Source organism: Heteronotia binoei, chromosome 5, assembly GCF_032191835.1.
Source record: "Heteronotia binoei isolate CCM8104 ecotype False Entrance Well chromosome 5, APGP_CSIRO_Hbin_v1, whole genome shotgun sequence".
NCBI lineage: Eukaryota > Metazoa > Chordata > Lepidosauria > Squamata > Gekkonidae > Heteronotia > Heteronotia binoei.
Genome location: NC_083227.1, coordinates 96359585 through 96371612, shown reverse-complemented (window position 1 = coordinate 96371612; position 12028 = coordinate 96359585). Strand labels below are relative to the sequence as shown.

General features: G+C 43.5%; 1 protein-coding gene across 2 annotated transcripts in view; it reads left to right on the top strand.

Moving 5' to 3' along the window:
• SYN2 (synapsin II) overlaps positions 1-12028 on the top strand; it is a 454742-nt gene that overhangs the window by 390888 nt on the left and 51826 nt on the right. For both annotated transcript variants that reach the window (XM_060239868.1, XM_060239867.1), the window contains exons 7-8: positions 1161-1303; positions 7498-7572. In XM_060239868.1, coding sequence (XP_060095851.1) covers positions 1161-1303; positions 7498-7572 — 218 coding nt within the window. The remainder of the gene's footprint in view (positions 1-1160; positions 1304-7497; positions 7573-12028) is intronic.

Below are 12028 nucleotides of genomic sequence, written 5' to 3'. Positions count from 1 at the left end.
CTCCAGACTAGAGTAGCGCACTTAACCACTACACCAGACTAGCTTAGAGAGAGATCCTGGCTTTTAATTTGTTCATATGTGTAATTTTAGATGTTTAATATTTACTAATGGGCTCACTTTACAATAAGCACAATACATTTAGAGATTCAAAATAGGGTGCACATAGATCTGGATCTGTATATGAAGGGGGACCCCTGAATAATTAATGAATATCCCTATAATAATAAATGAAAATATGCTTTTGCCTTCAAAAAGGGTGTCTGATGCAATGTGGTTAGAAGCAGACAGCCTTCAGTGGGTGTGGATTCACATGTGTATTGGATAACAAAAAGGCCTCACTGAGAAGCTTCTTGCTAAAGCTGATAACGCATAGGGACAAGAGGAATGGAAAAATACTCAAAGGAAAGCAAGGGGGTGGGGGAATGTTGAATCAGATAACTTGTAGGACTTGCCTGCTAAGCTTGCTTTGTGCTTAAAAAGACGGTCTGAGGATCAGGGGGGAGGTTCAGTATTTTTGGAGCGCATGATGCTCAACTGGACCCTGCTAATGGTACCAGTAGTAAAATACCTCGTTTCATACCAGTAAGTGTGCAGCTCCATTATTTTACTGCTACATATACACAAGCAGATCTATTTCAGAGAGGGTAAAATCTCACCAATCAGCCACTTGGCAGGGGATGGGATGAGTTAAATAGGGCTGTCAACTCTGGCTTGGGAAATACCTGAAGATTTTGGGGATGGAGCCTGAATATGGCAGAGTTTGAGGAGGGGATGGATCTCAGCAAGGCATAATGCCATAAAGTCTGCCCTCCAAAGCAGCCATTTCCTCCAGGGAAAAACATCTTCATTGCAATAGCAGGAGATCTTCATGTGCCACCTGGAGGCTGGTTGCTATGCTAGGTGAATAGGGAAATGGAATCAATTCCCACTCGCCCCTTTGGAACAAATGAGTGGCAACATTTTAACTCCCCCCCCCCCAAAAAAAAAGAGTCTGTAATCTGCACGTGCAGTCTTGGCTGTTGTGCATTGTGCCTGTTTTGTAATATTTTCCCAGGCAACTGGGGATATAATGTAAAACATGTATAAATTGGTATTTTCTTTGCATGACAAGTCTAACTTTTCTTTTCTCTCTTTTTTCTCTACACTGTATATTCTAACAGGTGAAAGTAGACAACCATTATGATTTTCAAGATATAGCCAGTGTGGTAGCACTCACTCAAACCTACGCCACCACCGAACCCTACATAGACTCCAAATATGACATCAGGATCCAAAAGATAGGCAACAATTACAAGGCATACATGTGAGCAAAGAGATTCATCTTCCAATTTAATTAGCAAGTGGCAACAATCAGGTTTCTTTCTCCTTGTGAGAAGTTCACTGTTACTGAAGTTTGGGGGAAGTAATCTACGATATTTCAGTAATAATGTCAATCAACACATAAAATAATGCAGATTCTAGAAGAAGAATTACTTAGTAAAATGCCTTGAACAATGCATCTTTGTATGTGGATTTATACAGTGAGAAGATTAAACTATTAAGGAACATGAAAATAAATACTGCACAAAAGATGAAGAGATAAGGATTGTTTAAGGAAGCTTCAGTTACTTTCTATATCTTAAAGCATCCTTGCTTATAAATCTTTAAATGTTACTAGCCCATGGAAATGTTTGCTAGCCAGGCTGCCGGCCTGCCTGCCTGCCCAAGTGTTTCAGACATTGTGGCATATTAAATGCCTGCAGTAGAAAAGTACCAATTTTCAAATATTTTGAGAATTTTCAAAAGGTTCCCTGGTTGATGGCTGCAGTCAAATGGAGAATTAAACCCTTCAATGGACTTAGAAAGGTGTCTCTCTGCTTACGATTCAATTGCACATGGCTGTAGCATACCAAGCAAGTAGCTATTCACAAACCTATTGCAACTAGAACAAAGTTTTAATCCAGTGGCACCTTTAAGATCAACAAAGTTTTATTCAAGGTATAAATTTTAGTGTGCACACATGAAATGGAAATTACCAGTTCATACATATAGGTAGAGAGTGAGCAGTAAATTAGCATAACGCATAATGAAGATGTTTAACAGAGTCAAGGATCAATCAGGAACAATAAGTTTCATTTATATGGTTACCATTTGTTTGGGTTCAATTCTGGAGGGAAACATAGTGATGGAAATAAATGTTAAAGTTGGCAATTGATGGGCATGAAAGTGTATACCTTGAATAAAACTTAGTTGGTCTTAAAGGTGCCACTGGACATCAGGGCCGGATCTAGGGGGGCAGAGGGGGGTGCTTGCCCAGGGTGCCAATGGAGGGGGGGCATCAAATTAGGTATGGAGTCCATTGTATTCTATGGGACCATAAGGTAGAATGGCCCCAAAAGGGGCATCACTATTTAATTTTGCCCCCCCTCAAAAAACATATAGATCCGGTTCTAACTGGACTCACTCTGTTCTGGTGCTTCAGACCAACACAGTTACCCACCTGAATCTCTCTTTTAACTATGCATCAGCACACATAAATCCTTCCTTCTTTTTCCTACAGAAAAATTTCTCATTTTTTAATTTCAGGCGGAATGTGATGATAACTGTCCATCCACATTCCGTCATCACATAAATCCTTCCTGAAAGGAAGTGTGTCCATTTACACTTATCATCCCTATAACGCCCCATGAAGTAAGTCCAACCTCTTTGTTCCCTAGTCTGATGCATCATGTAGACTTCTGGTTCAGCACTGTGAGACACAGGAGAGAAGAAAAAACAAAAAGAACACATCAGTGGGTGCAGTCAGATGGGCAGGTTGCCGTGCCAGGATCTCAGCTTTAAATGAGCCATGTGAGTTTGGGGCTTTTTATTTCAACCAGACAGTACCCCTAAGCTGGCATCATAGTGTCGCCTGCCCATGATTGGTCATCCAAATAACTAATGCACTGCAACCATGGATCCATGGTTGGGTTGAGGTTTTTTTCCAAATTCTGTGTGCACAGAAGCAGATGCTCCTGGCTGGTTCTAGGGGTGTGCTGAAGTGCACCTTGGAATGGGGGGGTGGGGAAGGATGTGCCAGAAATGAAATGAAAAGATCACACCACTCATGTTTCCATGGCACACCAGGGTGTTCAGATGGCCAGAAACCCGGCATAAAAGCACTTCACCAGGGAAGCACCCAAATTTGTTGGTGGCTGTTTAATCCACGTGGAAGTTGTTTTAGTATGAGGTAAGGGTAAGTGGGGCACATGAGCCAGATGTGCACATTTGAGCACCCATTTAATCTAGAGGGGATGGGTGGCTATGGCAGGCCAAACTGCTCATCTGATCATAGCCAGTGACTTCCTATCAGGAACATCTGACCATTTTTTTAATAAATAGCCAGTAACCAGCAGTAGACTTACTGGAGGGGGGGGGCACATTGATAATATTGCTGATGACATAGTGACATCATTTCTGGGTTACACCACCATTTCCCACCCTTCCTCCTACTTACCCAGAGAGTGGCAGTAGAAGAATAGAAAGAAGGATTAAGAAGATTTCTCCCATCTTTGTTTTCATTATTTTCTGTTTAGGGAAGGAAAGTCTGGCAGCCATAGAGACAATTTCCTTTGGTTTTCACAGCTGAATCACACTAAAAAATGAAAAGTTGATCCACTGTTACATCCTCAAAATCAGCATGAAACCTATTATGCTTTACTTGTGTTCAGATATGTTTAGTCAGTAGCTTCATGTTCCACAGCTGGTTTTCATTTTACTTTTTTTTCCCATGGTGCTTTTCAAGCAAGCACAAAATAATTATTTGAGGGGCTGCCATATAAAATATAAACTGTTGTCATTGCTTTAAAGGCACTCAATATCCAGTGCTATAATCTTCTGTGGTATGTGGATGGTTGGTTATCATATGCTGTTAGAGAGACAGCTAAGATGCAGTGCTGAGTTTTTCTCACACTTTCTTGCAAATGGATATGGACATATGGATGGGAAGAGACTGACTTTATAATAATAAATTTTAATAATAATAAATTTTATTTGTACCCCGCCCTCCCCTGCCGAAGCAGGCTCAGGGCGGCTAACAGTGCGGTGACCAATGGTGCACCAAGCAATAAAACAGTTACATTATGAACAGTTACGTTATAAACATTAAAATTAAGCATTAATTAACCTTAAAACCCATTAAATCAATTAACTAAAACAAGTATAATACTATCATTGACGCTATCTGATTAGTACTGATGGCGGATTTTCTTCGTTGTTGATTTATACTTCAATCATTCATAAAAGCTAATTTAAAAAGGGTGGTCTTGCAGGCCCTGCGGAACTGAGCAAGGTTCCGCAGGGCCCGCACCTCCTCTGGGAGTTGGTTCCAGAGATGTGGGGCTGCGGCCGAGAAGGCCCGAGAGCGGGTATTCTGTAGTTTAATTTGTCTTGGCCCAGGGGTAGTCAGTCTGTTCTTTCCTATTGACCTCAGTGCTCTCTGGGGTTCATACGGGGAGAGACGGTCCTTCAGGTAGGCTGGTCCTCGGCCATATAGGGCTTTAAAGGTGATAACCAGCACTTTGTACTGGACCCGGTATACAATCGGCAACCAGTGCAGTTCGCGTAGCCCCGGCCGTACGTGCTCCCATCTTGGGAGACCGAGCAGTAGCCTGGCCGCCGCGTTCTGCACTAGTTGCAACTTCCGGGTCCGGCACAGAGGCAGCCCCATGTAGAGGGCGTTACAGTAGTCCAATCGTGAGGTGACCGTCGCATGGATCACCGTTGCTAGGTCCCGACGCTCCAGAAAAGGGGCCAACTGCTTTGCCCGCCTCAGATGGAAGAATGCTGACTTGGCAGTTGCTGTTATCTGGGCCTCCATTGATAATGAAGGCTCCAGCAAGACACCCAGACTCTTCACCTGCTGCGCCGCCTTTAGCTGCACACCATCGAAGGTCGGGAGAGATATTTCCCCCCCTGGAGCGCCGCGACCCACACAGAGAACCTCTGTCTTTGCCGGATTCAACTTCAGCCCACTCAGCCTAAGCCACGTTGCAATAGCCTGTAACGCCCGGTCCAGGTCTTCCGGGGGGGAGGCGGGCCGGCCGTCCATTAGCAGATAGAGCTGGGTGTCATCTGCATATTGATGGCAACCCAGCCCAAACCTCCTGGCAATCTGGGCAAGGGGGCGCATATAGATGTTAAATAACATCGGGGAGAGGACTGCTCCCTGAGGCACCCCACAGTCTAGTGTGCGCCTCTGGGATCGTTCACCCCCGATCGCCACCCTTTGTCCCCGACCCATGAGGAAAGAGGAGAGCCATTGTAAAGCAGACCCCTTAACCCCAATGTCGGCGAGGCGGTGGATCAGTAGCCGATGGTCGACCGTGTCAAATGCAGCCGACAGATCTAATAACATCAGCACTGCTACACCGCCTCGATCCAGTTGCCGTTGGAGATCATCTGCCAAGGCGACCAAGACCGTCTCCGTCCCGTGGCCCGGTCGGAAGCCAGACTGGCACGGGTCTAGGACAGAAGCGTCATCTAGAAATCTCTGTAGCTGCAGCGCCACTGCCCTCTCGATAATTTTACCTAGGAATGGTAAATTAGACACCGGTCGGTAGTTCGCCAATTCGGCCGGGTCTGCTGTTGGTTTTTTCAAGAGGGGGCGGACCAAGGCCTCTTTCAGCGGCGTTGGAAAACGCCCCTCTAGGAGGGATCTATTTATGATGTCCCGTAAAGGACATCTAAGCTCCCTCTGGCAAGATTTAATCAGCCAGGAGGGGCAAGGGTCCAGATCGCATGTTGTTGGGCGAGCAGCGGAGAGAATTCCATCAACTTCTTCCAGGCTGAGTGGGTCGAAGTGGTCCAGCGATAAATCCAAAGACAGGCGCGGAGCCTCAGTCTGACTTACTGTATCTAATGTGATAGGTAGGTCTTGGCGGAGTGACGAGATTTTATCTGCAAAATATTTCGCAAATGCCTCACAGCCTATCTCCAATTCTCTAACGTTTGGTTTGCCTTGTGGCAGTGTTATAAGGTCTCCAATTACCCTAAATAATTGTGCTGGGCGCGAATTTGCAGATGCAATCTTGGCTGCAAAGTATTGTTTCTTTGCAGTCTTGACTGCCATCTCATATGACTTCATAAACGTTCTATAGGATGTTCTCGTCACTTCGTCCCGAGTATGCCTCCACCGCCTCTCTAGTCGTCTGAGCCCTTGCTTCAGCTGGCGTAACTCCAAGGTGTACCATGGAGCCAGCTTCATACGAGGGCGCAGAGGACGCCGGGGTGCGATTTCGTCGATGGCCCCGGATAGCTGATCTTGCCAGACTTCCACCAGGTCATCGAGGGAATCGCCAGTGGGCCAGGGATCCCTCAGGGCCATTTGGAACCGTTCCGGGTCCATCAGGCCCCGAGGGCGAGCCAAAATAGGCTCTCCGCCCATACAGGGTTGGGGCGGCATCTCCATACGGGCCTTAAGGGCTAGGTGATCCGACCATGGGACCGCTTCATCTGCGATATCGTTCACCAAAATCCCAGACGCAAAGATCAAGTCCAGTGTGTGCCCGGCCTGATGCGTGGGTGTTGTGACAAGTTGAGAGAGTCCTAGTGTCGCCATGGAAGACACTAGGTCCATCGCCTGAGCGGAGGCCGTGTCATCGGCATGGACATTAAAGTCACCAAGGACTATAAGCCCTGGGCTCTCCAATGCCCAGCCCGCCACTCCCTCCAATAGTGATGGTAAGGCGCTGGCTGGTGCGTTAGGCGGACGGTACACCAGCCAGATCGCCAACCCCCCTCCAACATCCCACCACAGACCGACACACTCAATGCCATCGATCTTTGGGACCGGGAGAGCCCGAAAGGAGTAATATCAATACGTCATTGTTCCATGGAAATTACTTTGGGTTTTAAAAGGGGGGGATATAGAAGAAATAACATTGCATACAAGAAAAAACCAAAATCTTATATTTTCATTTCTCCAAATAAAAATATAAATAAGCAAGTTTGTATATGAACGAGCATGGTCACACCGGTCTAAAATATAATATGTTCTGTGGATATGAATTTCATATGATGGCTAATAATGCACCTCTTTATAAAGGCTTGTAACAATTGTGATAGAAGACAAATTACCCGCTTAAACTTCTGCCACTATTTTGCAGAATATAATACTAATGTTCTCACTTTTAACGTAACTACTTTGCCTTCAAATATTTTTCTTCTTTGCTAAAAGACAGTTTAATTCTCATTTCTGATTCAGGATTTAAAAAAACCCAAGTATGTTAACCAAATACAATTTACATCTCAAGTCTTTTCTCTACCTTCACATCAAATTGAACACATTGCTATACAGAAAAAAATATTCAGAAAAAATGTTGCTAAATGAATTATACTCATTGATGCGCTGCTTGTAACTTGCTTTGGATACTCATTATTAAAAAGCAAAAAGTTACTATTAAGGTGACTGAAATGATAACAAACTACCTATATGTATTCAGTATGCTCTTTATCTATCCATTCAATATTTCCTCACAGGAGAACATCTATATCTGGCAACTGGAAGACAAACACTGGATCCGCAATGCTGGAACAAATTGCTATGTCAGACAGGCAAGTGAATCTTCATGTAATAAACAGATTTTAAAAAATGAACAGCATTGAGAATAGGAGCAAGTAGGTTGATGTCTAGAAGAGTTGGTTGAAAAGAAGGTAAAATATTTGGGTATTACATTGACAAATATGAATTGTATGTTATTTCAAAATAACTAGTAAGACATGGAATGAAGAAAAAAAAGATATGTTAAGATGGGATAATTTATGTGTATTTATGATTGGTCTGAAAGAACATACCTTAAGTTTGTGCTGCTGTCACTCAGGTAACATTCAAACATCATAGCCAAATGAATGTGTTCATGACAGGAAACTAAGCCTTAAACCCTCAAACTTACACAATCACCTGCTCCTTTCCATATATTCAATTGGTGTCTGACTATGCATCTGTTGATTAGGTTTTTCCTCCTCAGGACTTACAAAAACACGGAGTCCTTTCATGAGACTTGATGCATTTACAATAGTAAATGTGGAGTCACTTTACCTATGAGATATATTGCTACTTGTGACTTTATCAATTATGTACTAGTTGATATTGGAATATTGGATTTAACTTCAGCCGAAGTTAAAGCTGCCTTCCAGGCAAAACTCCAGTCAAGAACTGAGGACCCCAGTTGCCCCACAGACCCTTCTCCAGAAGCACTCTGGGAACACCTAAAAACTACCGTCCTGCAGATCTCTGAAGAAGTCCTCGGGTTCTCCACAAGGAAGAACAAGGACTGGTTTGATGAGAACAATCAAGAGATCCAAGATTTACTGGCGAAAAAGAGATCTGCCTACCAAGCACATCTTGCTCAGCCCTCCTGTCCTGGGAAAAAAGCAACCTTTCGCGCTGTATGTAGCAACCTCCAGCGCAAGCTTCGAGACATTCAGAACGAGTGGTGGACCAAGCTTGCTGAGAGAACCCAGCTGTGTGCAGACACTGGTGATTTAAGAGGGTTCTACGAAGCCCTGAAGGCAGTATATGGTCCATCATATCAGGCTCAGAGTCCCTTGCGTAGTGCAGACGGCCAAGTGCTCCTCACAGACAAGGCATCCATATTGAACCGGTGGTCGGAGTATTTTCAGGTTCTCTTCAGTGCCAACCGCGTAGTTCAAGATTCAGCAATTCACCTCACCCCACTTCAACCAGTGAAAACAGAGTTGGATGAGATCCCCACTCTAGAAGAGACTATTAAAGCTATCAAGCAACTGAAAAGTGGCAAGGCAGCAGGAGTTGATGGAATTCCACCAGAGATCTGGAAGCATGGGGGCACAGTACTACATACCTCACTTCACAAAGTACTTGTCACCTGCTGGGAACAAGGCAAATTACCACAGGACTTTTGCGATGCAATCATCATCACCCTATACAAGAACAAAGGGGAAAAGTCAGACTGCTCCAACTACCGGGGGATAACCCTGCTCTCCATCGCAGGCAAAATCCTTGCCAGAATACTCCTGAACAGACTGGTGCCCGCCATTGCAGAAGAACTCCTCCCAGAGAGCCAGTGCGGCTTCAGAGCTAACAGGAGCACCACCGACATGGTATTTGTTCTCAGGCAGCTCCAAGAGAAATGCAGGGAACAGAACAAGGCTCTGTATGTGACTTTTGTCGACCTTACCAAAGCTTTCGATACCGTTAGCAGGAAAGGCCTGTGGCAAATCTTGGAACGTTTAGGATGTCCCCCAAGGTTCCTCAGCATGATCATCCAGCTACACGAAGACCAGCGAGGCCAAGTCAGACACTGCAACGACCTCTCGGAGACCTTCCCAATAGGCACAGGTGTAAAGCAAGGCTGCGTTCTCTCGCCAACTCTCTTTACGATCTTCTTTAGCATGATGCTTCAAAGAGCCGTAGTAGATCTAGATGATGACGATGGTGTCTACATCTGCTATCGCACCGATGGCAGCCTGTTCAACCTGAGGCGACTAAAGGCCCACTCCAAGACAATGGAAAAACTCATCCGAGAGCTACTGTTTGCTGATGATGCTGCACTCGTCTCCCACTCGGTATCAGCTCTGCAGCATATGACGTCCTGCTTTGCAGAGGCTGCCAAGCTATTCGGCCTAGAAGTTAGTCTGAAGAAGACAGAAGTTCTCCACCAGCCTGCACCCCAGGAAGATTATCACCCTCCCTGCATCACTGTGGGTGAATCAATTCTGAAGACAGTCCAGCAGTTCAGCTACCTGGGGTGCATCATCTCCTCAGATGCTAAGATCGACAAGGAGATTGACAACAGGCTGGCAAAGGCAAACCGTGCCTTTGGCCGACTGCACAAAAGAGTGTGGAGCAACAAGATCTGAAAAAAGGCACAAAGATCAATGTTTACAAAGCGGTTGTGATGACAACCCTCATCTACGGCTCCGAATCGTGGGTTTTATACCGTCATCACCTGCGACTCCTTGAGCGCTTTCATCAGCGCTGCCTTCGCACCATCCTCAACATCCACTGGAGTGACTTTGTGACCAACACTGAAGTTCTCAAGCGGGCGGAGGTTACCAGCATCGAGGCACTGCTGTTGAAGACGCAGCTGCGCTGGGCAGGGCATATTTCTAGGATGGAAAACCACCGCCTTCCCAAGATTGCCCTGTATGGCGAACTCTCCACTGGCCATCGAAATAGAGGGGCACCAAAGAAGAGGTACAAGGACTCCTTGAAGAAATCCCTTGGCACCTGTCGCATCAACCATCACCAGTGGTCTGACCTAGCCTCAGATCGCAAAGCATGGAGGCACACCATCCACCAGGCTGTCTCTTCTTTTGAGAACGCACGCATAGCTGGTCTTGAGGACAAAAGGAAATTGAGGAAGAATCGCACTGCTACAGCACCATCCCTAAATCAGACTTTTCCCTGCAGCCACTGTGGCCGGACCTGCCTGTCCCGCATTGGTCTTGTCAGCCACCAGCGAGCCTGCAGCAGACGTGGACTATTGCACCCTTCTTAAATCTTCGTTCGCGAAGCCAAGCCGAGAGAGAGAGATATTGGAATATATTTGAATGTATATGGATAAATTGTTTAATTGAATATAGAAAGTGGTGAGTTATGGTACATTGAAGTGAAATGGTGTTTGTTATTACATCACAGACTGTATGCTCAGGCAGTATTGCTCAATTGTTTAAATGGTACATCAGTTGTCAAAACAGGTATAGTCTGAAACAAAAATAACATTCTAGGCAAGACATTAATCTTAATCACTGATACTCTCCCAAACAGTTGTGCTTTATCCCATCTTAACATATCTTTTTTTTCTTCATTCCATGTCTTACTAGTTATTTTGAAACAACAAACAATTCATATTGGTCAATGTAATACCCAAATATTTTACCTTCTTTTCAACCTTTAAACCAATTTTATTCATCAGTTCTAATTGCTCTTGTATTTTCATATTTTTGTTAATATCTTTGTTTTCTGTTAATTAATTTTAAAAACCTGCTAATGCACCAGTTATTTCAATTTCACTATTAATAACTCAATTCCATTGAAAAAGTCTTCCAAAACTAACACCAAATCATATGCAAAGGCTCTTTAGGTCTCTTTTTCAATCTTTAGACCCCAATCATCTCAACATGTCTTATATCTCTATTCAAGAACCAGGATAAAAGAGAGAGGGAACTGTGGACAACCTTGTCTTGTTCCTTTTTGAATCTTACATGGTTTAGCTATATCTCCATAACAATTATTTGTGCTATCTGTGAAGTATAGATCAATTTCACCCATTTTATAAAATCCTCTCCAAAATTCATATTTTCTAAAACCTTAAACAAAAAGGTCCAGTTCAGATTGTCAAACACTTTTTCTACATCTAAAAAGATCAATGTGCCTTGTTTTTCATTACATTTTTCCAGATACTTCAGAATATCTAAAAGAGTTCTAACATTATCTTTCAACTGTCTTTTAGGTAGAAGCTCACATTGATCTCCATGAATAAATCTTACAAAATTATTTTCAGTCATTCAACTAAAATCATTGTGGACAACTTATAATCATTATTCAGTAATGATATTGGTCTATAATTTAAAGACAGATCTTGTCCTCTTGTCCATCTTTAGGTCTTAATGTTATATTGGCCTCTTTCCATGCCTCTGGCATCTTTCCTCTTTTGTAAAGGTTGTAAAATTTCATCCCCAAAGCACTTATAATACAAACCAGGTGTTTGGTCCAGGAACGTTTCTTGATTTAATTTTTGTATAGCTTCTATAACTTATCTTACTGTTATAGGCTCATTCTTAATTCGTTTTTATTCTTCTGTAATCTTAGGTAAATTTTGTTTTCTGAGATATTCATCTGTTCTCACCAATGACATATTTTGACCTTTATACAAACTAGAATAGTACTTATAAAATGCTTTTTGAATAACCATATTATCCATTAATATAGTATCTCATTCTTGTAATTTCAACATCACTTTATTTTTTTCTTTCTTTTCTTAACTTATATTGCAACCATTTTTTTCTGGCTTATTTACAAATTCAA